At 38.2% G+C, this 22,809-nt stretch overlaps 1 protein-coding gene across 1 annotated transcript in view; it reads left to right on the forward strand.

The window, feature by feature from the left end:
- LOC113159659 (astrotactin-2) overlaps positions 1-22,809 on the forward strand; it is a 212,705-nt gene that overhangs the window by 66,923 nt on the left and 122,973 nt on the right. Inside the window, exon 4 of the mRNA XM_026356476.1 lies at positions 13,087-13,239. Coding sequence (XP_026212261.1) covers positions 13,087-13,239 — 153 coding nt within the window. The remainder of the gene's footprint in view (positions 1-13,086; positions 13,240-22,809) is intronic.

Consider the following 22,809-nt stretch of genomic DNA (forward strand, 5'->3'; position numbering starts at 1 on the left):
GCCTTCTTATTCCTCTCAGTGAAATTATGTTGTTTGTGAAGACTGCTGAGTGCAATTACTGGGTATTTATTTTATATTGTAAATGCAGATAAAGCCCTGGGCACCACATGTAACCCGCTGAGAATCCATTGAAAGATTTTACAACTTTAAGGAATTACTTGTGTAACTAAATATTGCTTAAATAGACAAAATAGAGACATACAGTTTGACAAAAATCCCAAGCTAGTACACTGGATTTTTAAAATTTCCTCCGCCCCATGGAGCTACTCATCACAAGCAGAACAAAAAAGCACACATTTCCCTCCTGACTCTTAGAATCTGCATGTTTCTGTTTCTTTTTTCCCCCATTTTTCTGTAACGGAAGCACATGGGAGGGAATAATTGGGCAAATATCAAACAACTAAAGCAGAGCAATGATTTAGCCAGTCAGTGGCAATCCCTTTTTTTTTTTTTTTTTTTTATTCAAGCCTTCTACAGTGCCCTTGGGGAGATCAAGGTCATGCAAGAGATGAATCATCCTGTTACCTAGTTCTGTGTATTTCTCCAGTCATTACTGAGAGGAAATCCCAGCCAAAATGTCAGACCATTTTAGATTTACAGTGCTAATGATCTCTACGGTGCGTTCCTCACATCTTTCATTATGAGAGGTTTACTCACAAGAGAAATTAAGTAACACAAAAAAAAAAGTATTGTTTCATCATCCACCAGTCTACTGACATTACCAAGCTTATCAAGTGTTTACTGAGCTCTAATTGAACTCAAGACTGGAGAGTAATAATCCAGTGTCAAGCCTCAGATCGCTAATGTGACATCATTGATGAGAAATGGCTGCCAGCTTGGCACACTCAAGCTAACTCAGGGTAATGTTTTGATTAATACTGAATCAGGCGTTTTGTCTTCCCCAATGATAAATAGATGGGAGTTAATTACAAAGACTTCCCGTTCTTCCTATTGCTTCAACCATGAAAAGCTGTAAAGCTGTGTGTTGTCAATAAGGGCAATTAAGTAAGATAAATAAGATGACTTAAGGATACACATGCACAGCTGTGCATAAACATCAAGGCACGGCCACAATCAAGCATGTATGTTAAAAGATAAACTAAGGCAATAAATCCAATAAATGTGGACTAAACTGACATTTTAAGCAGAGCATCATGAAATTTGAGTCTTTCTTGCCCACTCCAGTGTGAAAACAGCCCGTGTCAGTTTCATCAATCATAGCTTCTGCTATCTCTAGTGCTTTGTGTTTGTCAGGGAGTTTCAAAGGAGCACAATGAGCAAACCCATCCATGCTCAGTACAGCGACTGATGAAATCATTTAGTGAAGAATAAAATAAGGGGGGAAGAAAGAGGGAAAAGAGAGTATGTCTATGTGTAGTAATTCATTGGAAGATGAAGCTAAAGTAATCTGATTATCTAATATGAAACCTTTGTCTGGGGTAAACAGAAGGAAGAAAGAACGAATGAATGAAAGAACGAAAGGAAGGAAGGAAGGAAGGAAGGAAGGACTGTAGAGATGGGCTTGTAAGCACCAAGGCCACACCAGATCAATATGTGTGGGTCGATCGCATGCCAACAATCTTTATGAGGCTGTTTTGAAATGTGGTTTGGGCTGCTCACCCACATGTAATGGTCAATACATCTTTCAGTGTTTCTGTGCTCCCAGTATTTCAAAGACTTTTAGTTCATTAAACTTATTATGGTGCTTATTTAAACAGTTCAAATAGACGGTGCCTTTGAAGGTTTTAATCCAGTGAATTTGAGAAGAAGGAAACGCAGTAAAACATTTAAGAGAACTAGACTAATAGTAGGGCAGACGACTTAAAGCTTGAACCTCTTTAACTAACAATAGCAGCTGTGTGAACTGAAAAATCAAAGCTCAATTGGTGACTTTTGGTTTTGTGACTAATATTACAACAAAAACAACCAAATGCAAGTGAACAAATACAGGTACAGGACCACCAAATGTTACAATGAAGGTGACTTGATGTTACAAGTTTAAGCCTATGAGTGTCTTATGCATGTTTCACTCCTCTTGGTGCGCACAACAACCTCAAAAGAAACCCACCCCTGACAACAAATGCAAGTGAAATAAACTACTTCCTATTCGTTTAACTCCTGTGTGAATTATGGCCTCCTTTTGAGCCACCATTTAAATGATTAACACACTATGTTTTGGGATAGAATCCAGTATAGGTACCCTTTTCCTCGGCCTGCCTTTGGTCAATATGTAATTGTAGGAAAAATACTGACGCTTGCGGTGTATTAAATTAACTGGATTGTTTCAGGGTGTGATGAATTATCTCGGGGTGTGATAAATTGGCACCAGATTGTAATTATATTTGCATAATGTTTTTTCTGCTTCATTTCTGCTCCTATGTGAGCCGGAAATTCCCCAGTAACACTGTAGCAAGATCTGGAAATAATTCTTAATATTCATTGTTGTCTTTGGAATCTGTCAAAAGTTTAACATAGTTTTGCCACAAAGACATTAATCATAGCCACACTGTGCAATTGATGTAATAAACTTAGAAGTGTCATAAAGTCTCATTAATAATCATAAAAAGAAAATCACAGTCTTACAGCAATTAAGCATATCCAGCATTAATGATACTATGACATGTAGAGTATTCATTTCTTTTAATTTTGAAAGAACAGATGTAAATTTCAGAAAGAACCCCCTACTTTCTGAAAGTAGGGGGTTCTTAACGTAACAACAAAAAGCTTGTGTAGCTTCTGCACAACTGAGGTAAGATAATACAGAATTACAATGGCAGTTTATTAGAAAAGAGTCTCTGATAGTAGGTAGTATTGAAGTACTGTGATTTGACCCAAATCACTACCCTACTACTGTAAGTATATGAAAGTCTAACCTTTGATATAGCTAAGCAGTTACTGTAGCTGCAGCCATGCTTAGGTTTTTCAGTCAGGACATAATATATGTCCTTACAGAGCGAAACCCTATATTTTAACTTGTACACTCTCTAAAACACACATATATCTTACCATTCACAGTGTTCCAGTGAAATAGGAAAAATAAATTACAGTTTCTTTTTGTTGCTTAACTTAGGGTTCCCCAGAGCTCAGCTGGGGTTTCACTATTTAAGCTGAGCCCACATGGTCAGCTGCCCTCTGGATGAACCATATGAAATGTGGGAGGAGATTAACTCACCTAAGAGCAGGATCATTTTCAAAGTCTTTGACGACTCACCAAAGAGTATTTACATTTACCAAACACTTTTATCCAAAGCCTGAGGACCCCTACTGGAGGTAGGCCATTTAAACCCTGCTCTCCTACATGGAGGGTGGTGATCTTACCACTACACTATCCATCTGCCTGAGTATAAACACATTCTCTCTGGTGCTGATGATGCATAAGGGGCTCATGCAAATCATTGCCATGACTCAAGTCTTGACCCAAACAAACCAGGTGGTGTACCAGGCACAAGCTCTGAGCGCAGCAAGTCTTGGTATGGTATCTTTGCCGGTCTGGTGAAAGGAAAACATCTGGCAAAATGGCTAAACCCTTTCCGGTTCAAGCAGAATGTGGGATATGTCTCTCCAGATCTATATAACAGAGCATCAACAATAACTCAGAATCTTTGGAAACATGCTTGTGAAATTGCACCAATTTTCAGGGTCAGGGGTTCTCAATTTATCCCATGTTTCAGGGCTTTTTTGAGTCCCTGTCAAGTTTTGGAGATGTTTTTTTCTTCTTTCTTGTTATCTAACATAAAATGTGACCATCCATCAGGAGACATTGTTGACCGTGTTTCAGTCTTGTTTGCTAAGATCAAACTTGACAGGAAGTCTATGATGCATGTTGAGAAGGGTTGATTGGTAGTCAGAGGATGTCAAGATCTGTTTCTGTCTGCCTTCCTTTTCCATATCGCACCATACGTTAAAGGTATACGTACAAGTTTGTACTCCCTCTGGATAGCTGCCACAGCTCTGCTCACAGCTAGTTTGTCATTTGTATGTCTTGCAGAAAGTATTTTTTCTGCTGTGAAAGAAAAGACAAAACCATAAAACAACCATGGCTGCTCTTATAGACCTCAAGACCTCTAGAGTCTGAATAATGTTTTTATTTGTTTACAGCACTTAAACTAAAGCATGTATAATAAAAAATATAAAATATCACGGTAATGACTGGCTTCTTGTTAGCATGTTACAATATTTTTACTAATAAACCCTAAATTATGCATCATTTTATGACTTCAATGAATAGTCATGCTTTGTGTATGCTTCTCATTCTAGATAAGTCATTTTTAATAGGATCTTGTTTGGGAGTTCACTTTTTTTACCAGCTCATCCAGGTATCACTTTACCTTCCACAACCTCCCTGAGAAAGATGTTGCTCACAGACTTTACAGTAGGTGTTCTCTACCGGGAGCAGGCTGCACACCACTGTGGCCTTGTTGCTCATTAAATAATTAAACAGAATAATTTATCTGTGCATTTCTAAGTTTCCGCCTTACACAGAATCACACTGGAGAAATGTATTTAAATTGTCATTGTATGTTAGATTTTGTCCTTAAATCTCGTGTCTTGGGCTTATTTGTGATTATCAGTTCACAGATTCAGTCCTGTGTCTAGAGCAGTTGGAGGTCAGAGCTTGGCCTGCAATGTTCAGCTGGCGCAGCATGAGGAGACACATCCATATTTTATTCCCGCCTGTGGCAAGTGCTGAGCTATAGATAGCACTTTATTCTTGCTCCTCTGCAAACAGTAGCGGCCTTAAAATACAAGTAGAGGCAAAAGCTAGCAGAAAGGAAAAGTGTCTGACTAAAGATGGGGCATTACATGCTTTCCAGTGGCTGGGAGTGACAAGGCATGAGACAGGGGTGGGTGGGATGGGTGGGGGATGTTTCTTTCTGTTCTCAGTGTTTTTCTAAGTCCTGTAGATGTCTTAAAATGTTTCCAGTTGTCACTATATTTTCATTTTGTCCTGTCTTAGCAATCACCATTGGAGAAAATGCAGCGGCAAACATGTCTGTCTTTCAAACAGACAACAAAGTAACAAGAAAGAACTTGCTGTTATCTTCCAATCTGAAATATCCAACTTTTTAATCTCCTGTCAAACTTATTTTTAAAATCTCTGCCTCCTCCAACTCAGACAACGACAAGGATGATGTGTTATCCCTATGACTGTATGGACTCCTTGGTATTTATTTTACTTATTTCACATTAATCCTGAACATAACATAATAAAATGGTGAATCAAAATTTAATCCATATCGTGTATTACATTTCATATAAACAAACACATTTACAAGAATATTTGCAGTTTAGTTGCATAGGAACATATTTTTTAGCAGATAGGCCTGCTTCTTGTTATTTTTTATCCATTTATCTTCTTGTCATATTTTCATCTTATGTTATACGCTGTGTTCTCCATTTCATCTGATTCGCTAATCTGCATTTTATCCCTACTGTCATCTCCTTTCTCTTTCCTTCAACACCTATGGCAGCCATTGTCCACCCATCTCTTCTTCACACTCCCTGAGCTGTATCTCTTTCTCTCTCAGCCCCTCTCCATTCATGTCAAGGTCTCTTGTCTTCTCTGACACTTCTGTCTTTTTCTTTGTATCTGTCTAACTCCTTACTCCTGTCTCATGTACCTGTCACACTTCCAGAAGCAGTGCTGTCAAAGCTCTCCTAGAAAGCTAGACTGGACTGCCCTTGTTGAAACAATGGCAAATTTAATAAATCACAGAGGAAATCAGAGCTGGGGCTCAACCCCCTTTTCCTCCTCATTGATCTCCTCTGCACTCATTTGCTCCCCAAGCCGTGAAGGAGATGAGCAAGGGAGCAGAGATGTGAGTAGTGTGTTTGTGTGTATGCATACTCTTGTGCATGCAAAAGGCATGCAGAAGTGAGTAATAAAAGGAACTGTAATAACAAAAATAGAAATCAGCTGAATTTAATTTTTTGCTCTCGGTTTCTTTTCCTCCTGCAATTTGCACCAAATTAAAACAGTAGGGGTTTGTAATGTCCAAAGATCTACAAAAATGTTCCTATCTCTTCCCTTGTGCCCATATCTGCCTCTGTGAATATGAATGATGTCGGGCTGCTAGGCGGGGAAAGATAAGAATTAAAACAAGTTTTTTTTTTGTAAGAAAAATAAATCATGTTGTGGCTTTAAATATGTACATAAGTGATTACATAGAATTTGTTTCCATTCTGGGTTTGTTAGTTCATTTTTATTTACTCTTTGCTGATTGTCCTGCCTCGAAGTAGTTATTCCTGATATGCTGGATTATCTGATATTGGTTGGATTAAATTATACTACATTATTATATATATATTATACAAATATAATATATAATATATAATTATAGTATACAAATTAACTAACAAACCATTTGCTGAGTGACAGCTAAAGATGTGAAGGCATCCTTGGAACTGGCTGACATCTGTGTTCATGAGTCTATAGTATACGAAACATTAAACAAGCAGGGTATCTATGGCAGGACACCATGAAGGAAGCTACTGATCACTAAAAAGAACATTGCTGCATGCCTGAAGTTTGCCAAACAGCACATGGACACTGCACAGTAGTGCTGGCAAAATATTTTGTGGACTGATGAAACTAAGATTAAACTATTTGGAAAGAACACACAGCACTACATCTGCTGTAGAAAGGGTACTGTACATCATCATGAAAACAACATCCCAATTGTAAAGTATGGTGGAGGAAAGATCAGAATTTGTTTTTGTGTTATTATTTTAGGCACATCATATTTGTTAATACTCTTGAGAGCAGATGACATTTTATGACAAATTAATACAGAAAACCACAAAATTTGAAAATGTTCACAGACTTTTTCTTGCCACTGTATGTGTGAAAGGCCAGTAAGTGTCTACACAGTTATATTACATTCACATTTAGTCATTTAGCAGACGCTTTTATCCAAAGCGACTTACAAGTGAGACACAAGGCAAAGGCAGGGTAAGCGTAAGGAAGTCTTGCCCAAGGACCCTTACTGTAGGCAGGCCACAGCCAGGATTCAAACCCCAGTCTCCTTATGGAGGGCAGCAATCTTATCACAACACTCTCCAGCCATAGATGTTGCTACAACTTGAAATGCAACATCAAAACCTACAGTATCCTGAAGGGCATTTAGCATATTTATTTACTAAGTTGTATTTTAGACCATTAAGTAGATTTCACAGTATTCCTGTTAAATGACGATGAAAATATACAAAATGTCTATACAAAACTGTGCATACATTTTAAGCTGCTGTAAGTGAATAAATCACCATCATCAAGTTGCTTTTCTTAACAATTTTCACATAATCACTGGGTAATGCAGTGACACCTTCAAGGATATAAACACATTCAGTTAAATGTTTAAATGTAACATTCTGTATTGCTGTCAATCAATTGTCTCTCCTTTAAAACAAATACAGTACTTTAGTAATCTAGTTTACAGTAGAATTTGGTAAGATAAGGATTTGGCGCTACAGGGTTCGCTACAGTACTATGTACAGTATGTGAATTCTGAGGCGAGTGATCCATCTTCCCAGCTGCAGTGCATGTTGTACTGGATCACCACCTGCCTCGGGGACATAGGGCATAGTTGAAAAGCCTGAAAATGTTTCCTTGTGTCTCACTGACTTTCAGTGGAAAGAGAATATCTTCTTGGGCCTAACAGAAATAAGGGTCAAGCACTATTTATGGATAGAGCATCATGGTCAAAGGTTTCAGTTTCTGACAGACAGTAATTCCCATAGCCTGTATCAGCAATTTGGTGGAAGCCAGTCTAGTCTTGTTCATCTGGCTTTTTTGGAGTAGCTAGACCTACAGGGTATCTTTTTGCTGACAGATCAACTGTTGCCCTTCCTTGTGCTGGGTATCATTTTCTGTGAAGGTACAGGCATAGGATCATTGTATCAGATTTTGTCATGATACTGAGCCATACAATTTTAGAAACCTCTCCGTCTGCAAATAAGGCCCAGTGCATCTTGTCATGTATTTGAATCTGTTAAATCTCTACCTGCCTTGTTAATTGTAATATTCTATATTGTACCACCTACATTTATTAATACATGAAAAAAATCAATAGAGGTGACGATTGATCTAAAACATTTTTCATTGTTTTAGGTAAATGATCTCCCTCAGTAAATTGACAGCAGACAGATAGCTAGATAATACAGTTAAATGGCTGGCAACGAGGAGCTTGTTAATGCTAACCCTTTTTGTGTTTTGCCTGACTAGTTGATGCTTTCCTGTCACCTTAGTGGACCCTTAATAAGCACACTGAGTACATGTCCATCAACAGCCTAATGACAGCGTATTTTCCTTCTCTGGGACTGTACGAGTTCATTGTTCCCCAATGAGGTCTCAGGGGACGCCTGAGAATGAGAGCTGTAAAAAGAGAAGAGCTGTGGAAAAGCACACACACTGTGTTGTGTTTGTAGTGCACACTTCAGATGTTCACTGCTCCGTGGCCCTGACATTGCATGGGAACGTACAGAATGTAATTATCTACAATGTGCTTGTGTCTTTGCCACTGTTTACAATGGAAAATATTTGGTTTAGCGGCTGCTTTCATGCTCATCATAAAATCCATGAAAACCTGAAAATTGGTTCTGGAGTCCACTTTATGCAAACTGCTGTGCTTTGCACACAGCTGTGACAGCAATGTTCTCAATGGACAGGGCATCAGAAATACAAGCGGTATGGGAGTTAAGAAATATGTAAACATTTTCATAGACAAAAAGCAAACATATACATACACTCTCTCACAAAAGCCTGCAGGAACACATAAACAAGGACAAATGTGCAGCTGAACAAAAACAGAAAATTGAGTAGGGTTATCTTCTCATACTAAGCGCTATGAGACCACCAGGAATAGGTTGACTGAGGCAGCATGCTGTTGACATCCACTGCTTATGAGACACTGTTAACACACACTCAGCAGTGATAAGAGACTAACTGCAGATAAGGGAGATGAAAAGGAGAAAATAAAGGCACCAGAGCTTTAGCTGACATTGAACTCAAAATGAGAAGACAGCATGGACTTGGGTTCTGGGGAAAAACAAATGTCAGAATAAAATATGCTGTTAGCTGCGTCTGACAGAAGTGAGAAATGGACAAAACAACAAAATAGTCGGAGACCTACAAAAGGAAGCAGACTGCAGAAATGTGCACATTCACTATTGTGCCTTTAAATCAGACGTAATGCACACATATGTCTTAGAAAAAAGTTTGTGCCAACTTTACTAACCATGAGGATTTGTGTTAAGAGGCAGAGGCAGAGCATCATGTGGGTAATCAAATGAACTAATTCCTCTGCATATTCAAATATCAGACAGGCCAAATTTAGAAAACTTTATGTTGCAAACACACTCCCATCCTGATGTTTTAGTATTTTAGGATGTTAAGACTTATTAGTGTGTTAGTGGGGAGGGCACAGCTAAAATCATGACACTGTGAGCTAAAGGTCGTCACAACCTTTAGAGAGAAATTACATTTGGTTCAAGGAGACTGTGGCTCTAAGCACTTCTGTCGTCTCTCCTAACCTCAAAATGGAACAAAGAAAGAGAGATAAAGAGAGTTTCAGGAGGCTATGAAATATGTATGCAAGCAGTTAACGTCAGACACGCTGTCACAGACTCTACTCAGTGGTGGCAGGTCAAAGCTTAAGTGCCAACCTCTCCAGCTCTTCTTGTTTGTTTGCTAACCCCAAGTTCCTGAATAAGCCTGGCACTACCACAAGTGCCTCCAGGGAATAGAGCTCACTTAACCATTTCTGAGTACACACTTTCATTTCAAGGTTACCACCTCAGCCTAGTGTGTTGACGCTACAGGAGAAGTTAAGGCCCGATGCAATTTCAGGCACAGGAAATCTGAATGCGGTGCGATAGCTGATAATCTGAATGTGAATTGACCTTTGGACTTATTCAAAATTTAAAATCTAGTGTATTAGGGCCTTCAAGACACAAAGCTTTTTTTCTACAACAAAACTTATGCATAATGTAATAATATTGCAAATGAAAAAGAATTTGTCCATTTTGTATTTGGCTCCACTGTTTAACACAAGGAAACTGTAGTCAATGTCCACATATGTCTGTATAGTATAAGAGTGTGTGTACTTCAGTGAGAAGTGATCTTTCCTCTTTGAGTCATTGTGCATGTGGGACTTACAGGTGTGAAAAACGGAGTTGTTTTTTTTAGAAAAACAGTGAAGATGGGAAATCCTTTTAGCTCCGTGCCAGAAAATGCAGGGATTTCTGTTTTAGTTTCTGTGTTGTGTGTTCAAAGGAGTTCCTCTATGGTGGTAGCAGGAAGAAAGCGTTTCTTCAGCAAAAGGTAGATCCTATTCGCAGCCAATGGTTACTGTACAGTACATAACATCAGTTTACAAAAGCACTGCCAGAAGCAACAGCCACTGTAGCTGCTCTAGCATCAAAAGCCAGTGTGCAACCCAAAAAACTGTTATTTCAACCAGATTTTTGCTTTTCTTTAAGGTACTATTAATGGGAACCACAAGTGATGCAGCATGATGGCACAGTTTAGAGCTGCTTCCCTGCCCAACAGGTTGCCTCCTTCTTCACTGCAAGAGTTATGAGGAAATTATAGCAGTTCTTTGCAAAATACAGTAAAGTTTGACGTTAAGCAACATACTGTGTGAATGAAGTGATCAATTCTTTACTTTAACTGAAGTTTAATTAATTCAATTTAATGATTAATTAATTTAAGTCCACTGGCCACTTAACAGCAGTAATACGGGATAATAACCACAGTCGTAATTAAACATGCACAGGTATACACACAAAGTACTATAGTACACTCTAAATGACTTCATTCATTTCACCTGCTGATGTTATATGATTAACATTATCAAATGGAGTCATTCAGTTAGTTTTTCATTAAAACACATTTCCTCATAATTCAGTTGCTAGGAAACAATTTGGGTCCAAGTTTAATGTCCGTGAACTTCCATTAATTAGCAAATACTACGGTGTAAGTCATCATGTTATACTCAGATTACATTGGCAGATAGTTTACAGTGTACTGTCTGAATGCTGGATCTGGATTTTACACTGATTTTTTATTTTTATTTTTTTTACTTTTGCTTAAATGTCACCATTGCTGACCTGCTGTAAATTTAGTTACTGTCCCATCCCCTGTTTTCTTTTTTTTTTTTTATTGTAATGCTTAACTTTCTTAGTAGGCCGTGGGGTTCGGCTGTTTGAAGGTTTGAAGATCAATGTATGCAGTGATAACACAATGATCTAATTTTCCAACAAACTGTTGCAATGGAAATATGAGCGAGCACAGCGTTGACCTACAAATAGAGGTGGAGGATTTACTAAAAGAAAAGTTCAAGATGAGCACCCTGGTAGTCCAGTGGTTACAAGGCATTCCATGTAACCACAGTGTCCTGGGTTTGAGTCCAGCTGGGGACCTTTGCTGCACGTCTCACCCTTTCTCTTCACCATGCTTCCTCTTTGCCACTTCACATCTGTTAAATAAAGGCTCAACATGATCAAAGCTAATACTTTAGAATAGGTTTTACTAACAAAGAATTCCTTGCTCTTCTGGCACATCAACATCATTTTTTTTAGTACTCTGACACTTTACGCGCTGTGCAAAAAGCTGCATTTGTAAGACAAAGGCTCACACTGATACCTGCACTGTGTGCTATTCAAAAGGGGAGTGTTGTGTCACAGAAAACAATAATGATGGTAATTAAAAAAATGGTGTTGAAAGATGTTGCCAAAACCTCATTTGCAAACTAACCTCACACACTGAAGATCAGCCTCCTAGTTTGTCTCCTCCCGTAGATCACATGTGCCAGTGTGACACTGACAATGTTGACTTAATTCTCAGAATATTTCAGCTTAATTCTCTGAATATTCTGATATTATTCACAAAATATTCCAACTTTAATATTAAAATAATCAGAATTCATTCACAAGAATCTGACTTAAGAAATATGTATCATTGAATTTTCTTTTTATTTATCTCTGCATTGCAAAGCACTTTGTTATTCATTATTTGATAAGTTTTACATTCATGTATTTTGTTAAAATATGACTAAGGTTTGTTTTGAAAGAAACTGTGACAACTCTGGTTAATGTTAACTTTCCATTCATGTTGTAATATCAAAAACAATACTTCTTCACTTTGATCCCCATCGTCTTCACCTCCCTCTTCTTCTGCTCGCCCATGCTCATTGGCATGCATGATGAGCATCCATTGGGAGCAACACATCACCATTATTCATAGAAAGACTGCATCTCCAAGCCAGACTGACACATGAAAAGATGTTGATGATAGGTGGGGATACTATAGTGGCTGGGGTGATGAATGGCCTTTTGGAAATGACTGTACTGCTGTAAGTTTGGGGACAGAGCTGTTTTCTGTGTGATTGTTTGTTGGGCCACAGACATCCAATACAGTACTTTCTGATATAAAACTGCAGCAAAAAAATCATTTCTTGCAGATATGTTGAAGATGTCACTATCTATATGCTATACTACTTCACAAGATGTGCGAAACACAGCAGTATCTATTAAGAGAGGCTGTAGAGATATGCTGCATATAATTGAATACCATTTACATAGTTATCCACATTGCACGGCTTTTTGTTTTTTCCTGTCTGAAATGATAAGCAAAGCAATGCCTACTCATAATTAATGTCTTTGTTGGCATGAATGAGGTCCAGAGAGGTCATGCTGTAGGAAATTCGTATATCTCTAATTGCTAAGAAAGGAAAGCAATCCTCTCTCTCTGTTTCCCCTTATTTCTCCACCGCCAGTTGTTTTAGAGTCATTCATCAGGAAGAGTGAGACTGAGCCATCAGGGGAAGCGTTGGCAGGATTCCTGTAGAGATGAGGCAATATTGAATTGATGGAATAGTTTAAAGCCCAGAAAAAAAAAGAATAGAAGAAATAACATGGTGCTCTCTTTTTAGGGTGTTTAACTGGACAGAATGGAGGCTCATGATGCATTCTGTAAAAAGACTCTATATATGTGTTACTAAATATCAAATGTCTTTGCTGGTTTTGAAAAGGATTTTAACTTTAAAACCTTATGACATGCCACTTTCACTTTGCATCTCTTTCTCTTAGCCATTGACCCAAACACGGAGTCAGTAGAGGATTTGATGCAGAGGTTCCAGGACAGTTTCCGTGTTCCTAACACACCAACAGACATGTCTCACTACCAGCATGTCATGCACAGCTCATCAACAGGCCGCCGGAGGGTCCAAAGCCACAACAGAGGTAAGACAAAAGTCATTCAAAAACTTTTGTTGAAAGAATATTACTGACCTTGTACAAAATATGTTCAAATTGTTTGTGTGCTCTCTTTCAGTTTATTGTTCATGGCAGTGTTTGCCTAATTGTGTTGTTTTGGGCAAGGTTATTTGATTATTGAACTTTTTTCCACTTAGTCTTATTTGATGTGTAAATTTAGATTTTTTTTCTGAATTTAGCATTTTTGTTCCACCCACTAACGCACAGTAGCAGCCATTAACTGGTATTTGTTAAGCCTATTAGCTCGTCACAGTGACTTTGTGACTTGCTTTTTGTGAAACACCAAGCTGGAATATGAAATTACACATCCTCTAAATATTGTCCAGACAATATTTTGCAGTTTGTTAGACGATTAACTTTATGGGTAGCAAATGGTTTCCGTTGATGTTGATGCATTTGTTATCATAAGAGGAAGGACAACTTCACATACATGGGTAATTTAATGTTTTGCTTTTGTTTGACCTGTGAACAGTCTGAGTAAGTGGGGAAACAAAGACATGCAAATAAAGGAAAAATAAACTCTGACCCTGAGCTTGCTGGAGAATTACTATTTGAAGACATCCATATATCCATTATCCTAACTGTTAGGGGTTGCGCGGGTGCTGGAGCTAATCCCAGCTGTCATTGGGCGAAATGTAGATTACACCGTGGACAGGTTGCCAGTCTATCAAAGGGCTGACACATATTGTAGCGACACAGACGTGCTGCTAATTTGAAGACAGTTTTTCACTGTCTTCTGTCACTGTCACCATTAATTCACTTGAGTTTGTGACCCTCTGTTTCATATTTGGTTTGATATATAGGACACTTATTAATATGCAGATTTGTTTGTTGTTTGTTTTATATCACAAAACTGACCTCTAGCAATACGTTTATCCTTTACTCCCATGAAGAATAGTATAGAGTAGGCGTGGCCCAGTCAGTTGTCTCAGTTGCTCACGGCCACATGTAGAGGCAGGAAGACACTGAACTTGCATAGTATTGCTGCCATTTACTGCATCTGTCCAAGCAGCTATTTCCCTAAGGAGATTAATAAAGTGTGGAATTTAAGAGACACAAGGAACACAATCTCTCAGGCTCATATCTTGCATAGAGATCGAATCTGAAATGTATTTATCCTCAGGTGCATAAAAACAACTTTTCATAAAATCTAAAATTCAGAAAAAGATACAGTGAACTTTTGATTAGAGATTAGAAGATTAATATTTGCCTTTGCACATTTATAAAGGATAGTGTTTTTTAATTAAATGGTTTATTAATAGAGTATTTTTAACGCGTTTTGGTGTGATTTTGCGAAGGAGTAAAAGCAGCTTTATTAAATTGCCCTCACAGGGATAAATAAAGTTGTATTGAATTGACTGGAAAAAAATTAGTGATTAAATATTTTATTATAACCACTGTCAACTTAATATGTTGACTTGTTGTTTGAGTAAAAATGTGTTATGAGCATGGTTCAATGAAAGCATGTGAAAAACAGTTCTCTGCAATTTTGAGGTGTTACACAGTTGTGACATTAACCTCTAATAAATTTTGCTCATTACCAGAAACCTCACCACACAGTGTTAATAAGACATGGCACAAAAATGTACTCTATGTCAAATTATTGTGTAAAAAAGTTAACCATGTGTTTACCTTTCCAGAAAAATGTAATGTCCTCTTTATCACAGTCATCTACTGTACTGTAGAAGCATATACATCAACAATGAAACACTAAATAATGTTGCATATATACATTTGTGGGGATTATTAATTCCATTCATGTAGACTGTCATTGGTAGAGTTTATATTTTTAGTTCAAAAACACTTCGCCTTGGATTGTGCTTATCTTATTTAACTGTGAAATCTGAAAAAGAAAAGTTTTGTTTCAACCTTCCGAGCAAATGATGCCTAAAAAATTTAATCCATGCAGGTCAAGCTCCTCAAAATGCCGTGAAGGACACTGCTGAGAGATGTCCTCTCTGAGGTCAAAAGTAAACCGGTCTCCTTTGATAATGCCTATAATTAGGCGTGAAAATGTGTCCTCTGTGAAAAAGTGTAGCCAATACTACAAACACGGTAATGGGACGAACACTTAAACTGAGCAGGAAACTCTATTAGTTGGAGTAAGGTTAAAGGAGGAAATTAATTGGTCAGACCCAGAAGGTTAGTGCTGTGTAAGTAAAATTAATGTATTGCCAAATTCCTTAAGAAGTGCACCGGGCAGAGCAAGGAAGAAGGAAGAAAAAAGATTGTGGTTAAGCTGATAGTTTTCTTTCCCATATTAGTTGATTTACCTTTTTATGCTCTACAGTAGCCACCGTTCTTAATTTTTCCTAAGTCTATGAATTTATTTGCATATTTACAGGTGCGGTTAAGCGGTAGATTAGACTTGACAAGTGGCTGCAAGTTTTTCTTTTTTCTCCTTACCAGTGAATAACTTTAGCAGTGTCAAATATGCTTTTACTAAATGAGCTGTGGTCCATGTTATGGACAGTATTGCTCTGTAACACTGTGTATGACAGGGGACTATGTCTATGTAAGTCTAACCAAGCAGCAGAGACAGATGGAATGGAAGACATCATCTGTGAAGTTTACAAGAAGTGACAGGAGGTGCTTAAGCAGAGCTACTGGAATTAATGTCACTGTCATACACGACATGGAATACAGGCAGAGGTCAGAATAAAGACAGAGCGATTTTAGCCATCTTCCAATCTGCTTTTAAAACATATACTAGTAAGTGGCAAGTCCTAGGATTTCCCTACAAAGATCATGTCAATTTAATTACATTTACAAATACCAAATTACTAAAATAAATTTCTTTATATTATTAAATTTGGGCTTTGGTTCTCAAGTAAAACTGCCTATAGTTTACAAATAAAAGTTCCTCAAATAACTTGATTAGCATTTACATTATGAAGACAGCATGTCTGCAAATCTACTCAGCTTAAAAACTATGGTAGAATTGTGTCTGCTCAGCTACGCCCTGCAGCTGTTCGTCTACTTTTCTCAAGGTGTCCACAAGCCTGCATATTGAAATCTAGCTTCACGGAAAAAATCCTTAATTCCCTGTCAGCATGCATTGCCCTAGTTTCCTGCAGCACAGTCAGACTCTATACGTGGACTTCCAGCAAATGGCACAGATTTCGCACTTAGTGTCATTAACCTTTGCTTTCCACTTTTAATAGTAGTATATCCCTGACCAACTGTCAGTTACACTTCCACTTCCTGTGCCTTGAAATGATAGAATAGATACATGAGCATAAAAACGTTTTAACCATCTATGGAGATGGTTGCCACCAAGATGTAAATGCATAAATCTCTTCTCTTAGTATGCAGTCTGCTACCAATCAGAGCCACGATACTATGCCTCAGTGTCTTAATACAACTTCATGCATGTAAGTCATCCATTTGTTTGTGTTGTTGCAGAGCTACCTAGATTTTTGATCATGTTATCCAGGAACAGATGGTTATTACAGAGGCAGCATCAACTAGTTTACTGTCTTCTAGTTTTGAAACAGCCTTTCAGGTCATAATTGCCACCTTCATGATTGAAATGCCAGATTGACATACAGCACAGCATTGTTTTAATTGACATTAAAAGCAATCTTAGACATTTCGCAGTTCAAAGTTGTTCAATTTTCAGAAGAGTTGGTTTGAAGAACCAAGAGTTAGCCCTGTGGACTACCCAATCAATGATTTTCTGCCTGAGAAAAGTAGTTGCATCCTACCATCAAAGTGTATGTGTCAGCAGTTTTCCCATGTTGTGTCGAGTCTGGGGAGAGAAAGCCTTTCTTTTGTATTACTGCAGCCCACTGGATATGCCATTTTCCAGCTGTGTGAACACTGGTTCAAATGATCTTATATGCTGCAAGCTGCTAAAGGCATTTGGTTGAACTTTGGTTCAGAGTAGCAGTTCCTCCTGTGCTTTTCATTATTTCTTTGCTTCATTTATTAGTGTTTTAATCCCAACTTAAATGATCAATATGGTCATAAATGTTCAAAAATGACATTTACTTACCAGTTTTTGGGGAAACATTATAGGGAGTGTAGAGAGACGAAATGATTTAAAAATGGATGCCTGAAGGTGGTGTGACCCAGGGCGAGCAATGTATTGGTTAATTCAATCAAGAACTAGGTCAGACAGTGACATTAAATATACAGCATGTGATTGTACATTTAGGAAAATAGATTTGCTGGTTAAAGTGAGCACCATGCAATAGAGGGTTAATATGACTGTCACTCTGACCTTATTGCTCCCATTAGTTTCTATGTGACATTATGCAGTGGGTCCTGGGAATGGTAGCATGAGAGATGGACTCTCCTCTGTTCACGGGCCTATGATCAGCATCAAGAAGAGACCAGCACATGTAAGAAATGTAGTTGTAGCATCGCTCTCTCCCACACAATCTGCTGGGTGCTGAGCACTGGCCACTTTTGGCCTGAAGTAGAAAGACAACTTTCCACCCATGCTTAATGTACACATCGAATATTGCTGGGTATATTTAGAGGTTACTTGCTTGTGTCGTTCTATTAAGACACCGTTAACCCTAGAGTTAATAAAAAAAGAAATATCCCTGTTCACTTCAAGCTGCCACCACCACATGCAAAAGAAAAACAAACCCAGTTTATTCAGGAGTGTGTCAGGTTTGAAAATGGAAAAGAAAACATGTGTGTTAAGTGTCGAACAGAAGGAAAACCAATTTAACAGTTTATTACTGTGTTTGTAATATAGCACAACATCTTTGGCATAACCCGCTCTACCTTCAAACATGGATAAAAACATGCACTTCTTAATAGTCTGTGAAAAGCTTGTGTACAGCCCTGGGGCACGAGGCCTGTAAAACTAGAGTTACAATATGTAACTATTGTTGTTCTGCTGTAGCCACCATTTCAGAAACACTTTGAAGTCACAACACATTGCGGTTTTGTCAAATATTAAGATGTGTCCTTAAAAAACGTACGCCCTCATTTGCATGCACCTCTGTGCATGCTATTCCCTGCTGTGGTATTAATACATTTCCATGTGATGGCTAGAAGCTGTGGTAGTGGTTTGATGTGTCACAACGAATACTTTGGCTCATTATGGTGAGGATAACCTTATGGTTATTATCTAGCTTTTCTCGTGTTTAATTGATGCTTTGAAGTAGCACATGAAAGTAGTTCTGTGCTGTCTTGTGTGCATGTGCGCGCGTATGTGTGTGCCTACGTCTCTGTGTGCGGCTGTGCGAGCTTGAAAAGCAAGGGTGTGTGTGTGTGTGTGTGTGTGTGTGTGTGTGTGTGTGTGTTTGCGTTCCATGGTGCTTGAATTCATTCTCTGCTCAGCTCCACTTTCAGCAGTACTCAATCTCCACTGCAGACAAAACACAGTGATTACAGCTGTGGGTCTGCAGCCCTAGGGCTTCTCTACAACAGGCCATGTAGTTGATCTACTGCCAAGTCAGAGCAGTGTGCGACTCTGTTTCTGTATGCGCTATAAGTGTGAGAGACCTGTAGAGACAGACAAAAACAGACAGAGAGAAATCATATTGTTATCTGCTGATCCATCTGACCAAGTTTATTTTCTCCTATTAAAATTCTCTCCACATTATGGGGAATGATTTAGCCAGTCTCTTATGAATAAGCCTCACTGACATGCTTTTCGAGCATAAACACCTAGATTTTCTACCCAGAATTGTATGTTTCCATCCAAATATTTCAGTTTTTTCCAAGCAGATTATTATCACCTGTTTCTTATCACATATAAGTGCTGATTAAGTACTTAGGTATTGAAACTATCAGACCATATTTACTTTATATAACCATTCATCTACTGCAAACCCATACCTGTTAAGTTCCTCTACAGTATTTGTGAGTGAGAACATGCCCTTGAGTTTCCCCAAAAACAGAAACATGATGTCTGTGTGGAGAAGCAACCTGTTGTACTTTAACTATCAGACAGATGCTCAGTGGAGAGAGCAGCAATTTTGCTCAGTTAATGATGAGGATCGATATTTATTAGTTTATTCAGAGAAACGTGGCAAAGATTGAGAATGCATCTGGTGTTGACACATGGCATAGAGTAAATAACCATGTCGTTTTGGGGTTAGCCCATGTCTCAGCCAGCCATGCCTCTCTTGTCTGGCTAGGAGGAAGGTTCAGGAGGAGCAAGTGAAATGAGTCTATAATCATTTCATTAGTGGCGACAGATACATAGTGATTCATGTTCTTTTTCAAAACCAAATAAAGATTCATCTGTACAGCAGTTTGAGAATGATTCTTTAAAATCTGCCTTTCAGTATAATCTATTGATGCTGTTATATAGTCCTAACCACCCTCTTTGATGCTTTGACTCTCGCACTGTGGAGCCTTTCTTTGATGTTTCCTACAGATGCATTAATTCTGTATTGGCATTTTATTATTTACAGAAAAAAAGCAATTTCCAAAATGTTAAATCAAGTAAAATGTATACTACAGGTTTATATAGACATCACACACTTTAACTGATAACAACACAAACGTGTAAACTGGGGGTTTGACCTACTGCTTTTAAGAATGAGTGACATACATTTCTGCCAACGTTTTACACGTTATATATAAAATAATTGTGTTTGTGTGGGTTATTTGTATCCTGGCTTGTATTTTACTGCAGCTACTGATCTCCCTAACCACCACTTTTACACATTCCTTCCTCTTATGGAGGGCTATTAGAATATATTTGTGAGAATTACTTTTGTCAATATATCACTTTACAATGTCACTAAAGGGATTTCATCCACATATTGCCAGTATATCCACCAGCACCCTTCCAGCAGTGGTCACCTTTTAATATTAGGATTGCTTTTAAGATTTTATTTTATCAGGCCACAGCATGAATTATCCATTACTGGAGCTACATTACTGTGACCTTTTAACTCCCTCTGAGGTAGGTAGTAGTAGACTATCCTAAAGAGAGATCCACTATCTGTTTAAAATATGAAGCAGAATTACTGAGGAGCCTGCAGAGCAGATATTTTGGAGTTAAATGCATATAGTCACACACTGTAAAATCAATCCTCACCTTGTGGAGTTAAATAAAACGAATGACCTCCTGTCCAGTTTTCTCCTTCTCAACATTGCTTTGCTACAGAGTCAGCTCAGTGACTGAAAGCACCAGACTTCTTCTTCATTGCTCCATGGGGCACTGGATGGCTGTATAGTGGCTGCCCCCTTGTTGGACTTGAATAGATACAAGGGCAAACATTTTAAACTATTAGTAAACTAAATATGAAGAAGACATAATTACACGTGATGAATTAAAAAAGACTAAAAGTGGTGACTTTGCCATCATTTTCTAATCTTCCAAATCAGACTGGTGCTACAGCATGGTAAGACTGTACCTTTTTGGGGTGACAGCTGCTACTGTGCACCATCCTCGGTGGCTTCACCACTGTACAAGCTGGTTGGTAACATGTAAGAAAACAACATGCAGTAGGGTGCCAAGAGCCACTGCATCTAAAATTACCCTTAACACTCCTTTTCAGCAAACATCACATATCTAAAGTCACATTACACTTCACCTTTTGCTCATTTGCTCTAAATTGGTGGGTATGCTCTCAATACAGAGAGATGCAGTAAAAAAAACAATATAGAGATGAGTGCACAAATACCGAACACACTAGAGTACCAGAGCCAAGTGTTGCCTGGTTAAGCCTCCCACTTTCTCAAGTCTTGTCTCTCCCACATAACAGGTAGCAACTCATAAATTTAGGTTATGAAATGTGTCGGTGGGGGTTATATTGTGATGCCCTCCGTTATAACTTTTCAGCATGTCTAGGTTGTTTATGTGTATGTGTATAGGATTGTGTGTTTGTGTGTGTGTGTGCAGAATTCTTTACAATTCTTCTGAAAAATTCACTGCACAATGACAGAGGAAAATACTATTGATTGATTATTTTGGATAAGCAAAGAGAGCAGTGAAGGCTTGAAACATGGCAGTGATATTATGGAGAGGCAGAAACAAGCAGAGCTATAAACCCCTGTGACCACCTGTGTACCAATGTGAAAGACAATAGACACAGTAAGTACAATAGACAAACAGAAAGCACAGAGTAAATTGTAGGTTCCAGCCTTTGCATGTGCTTCTCATATAATTCAGCTCTACAATTGTGTGGCAGTTTATACAGCTTACCCTTATACTAATCAAGATCTAAAATGTACGAGTACAGTTACTCTAAAAAAAGTGACAGACGTTGTGGCAGTTTCTTTCTTAAGCTTTCACTTTTTTTCAACTTTCAACTTTTTTTGAGTAATTTGACTCAGTTGAGCACAAACAACTTGAACAAATTTGCTTATGCAGCTTCTCAGATGCTGTCTTTGCAAATTCTCATCCTCCTCATCCACTGTTGTATGGATGCAGATGTTGGTTTGTATTATGTATGGTTTAAAATCTTGAGCTCGGTAGTGTCAGAAAGTCTGACTACTGAATGTGCTGTGCCTTAATTTACTGATTATTAGTTGCTGAGCCATGGGGCAACTCTGCTTCTGTTGCTGTCAGCTTCATTTATTCACAAAAGCACTGTCGCACCCACATGCAGGCGGCGCACATACTTGACGAACTGTACATTGTATAGTATATACTGTACATGCAGGATGACATTTCTCTGGATGTCTAGTAACCATAAGTCGAGGCAATTAATTTTGCTTTGAAAGGTTTGAGTTACAAAGGTCACAGAGGTCATTGAACCTGTGAGAGTCGTAGTCATATGCGAACATATGCATGCAGTTAATTAGAGTGCAGACACTTATTGTATGTATCAACACTAGAGCTAATGCATTAGCTAGTTGTCAACATATATATATATATATATATATACTAACAGATTCAGCTAAAAACACCTTAATTTTTTCATGCTTGTATAATTATATGGTCGTTGTTCTGGAAAATATTGATTTAACCATCTAAATTATATAAAGGATAAGTGCTTTTTGGCAAGTAGGATTGTCACAGTAAAAATTACGTTTATCTAACGTATTATTCACAGCAGCACATTACAAATGACATAATTTACTTATACATAATGAATAATAAAGCTAATATCACAATTGTTTCCGGTAACAGCAATTTTTCAAAAGTATGTATTGATCTTTTGTCGACACCCATTTCACAGAGGTTTTCCAAAAGTGTGGCATTAACCATTCAAAAATTACATTTTCATAAACACACCCCAATTTTTGGTGGGAATGCGCAAAAATAATTACTTACACACAGGATTGCTAGTTGGATGAAAATCCTTTAAGGTCAATAGCTACCTGAAGTCTGGAACCCACGAACATGACCAAAGTCTGCTCCTGTGATTTGTCTTCAAAATGCTTCCCCAAGCCTTTACTGCAGCTGCCTTCAGCTGTTGCTTCTCTGTGGGGCCTTCTGCTTTCAATCTTGTCTTCAGTAAGTGAAAGGCATGCTCTATTGGATTGCGATCAGGTGATTGACTTGGCCAGTAAAGAGTATCTTAGATCTGGTAGTCCTCTGCAATCCGGGGCAAAATTTCGAGAGGTGGTCTCAAGGGTGGTTGTACATATGTGAGGGTAGCGATAAACAAT

This window comes from Anabas testudineus, chromosome 12 (genome assembly GCF_900324465.2).
Source record: "Anabas testudineus chromosome 12, fAnaTes1.2, whole genome shotgun sequence".
Classification (NCBI taxonomy): Eukaryota; Metazoa; Chordata; class Actinopteri; order Anabantiformes; family Anabantidae; genus Anabas; species Anabas testudineus.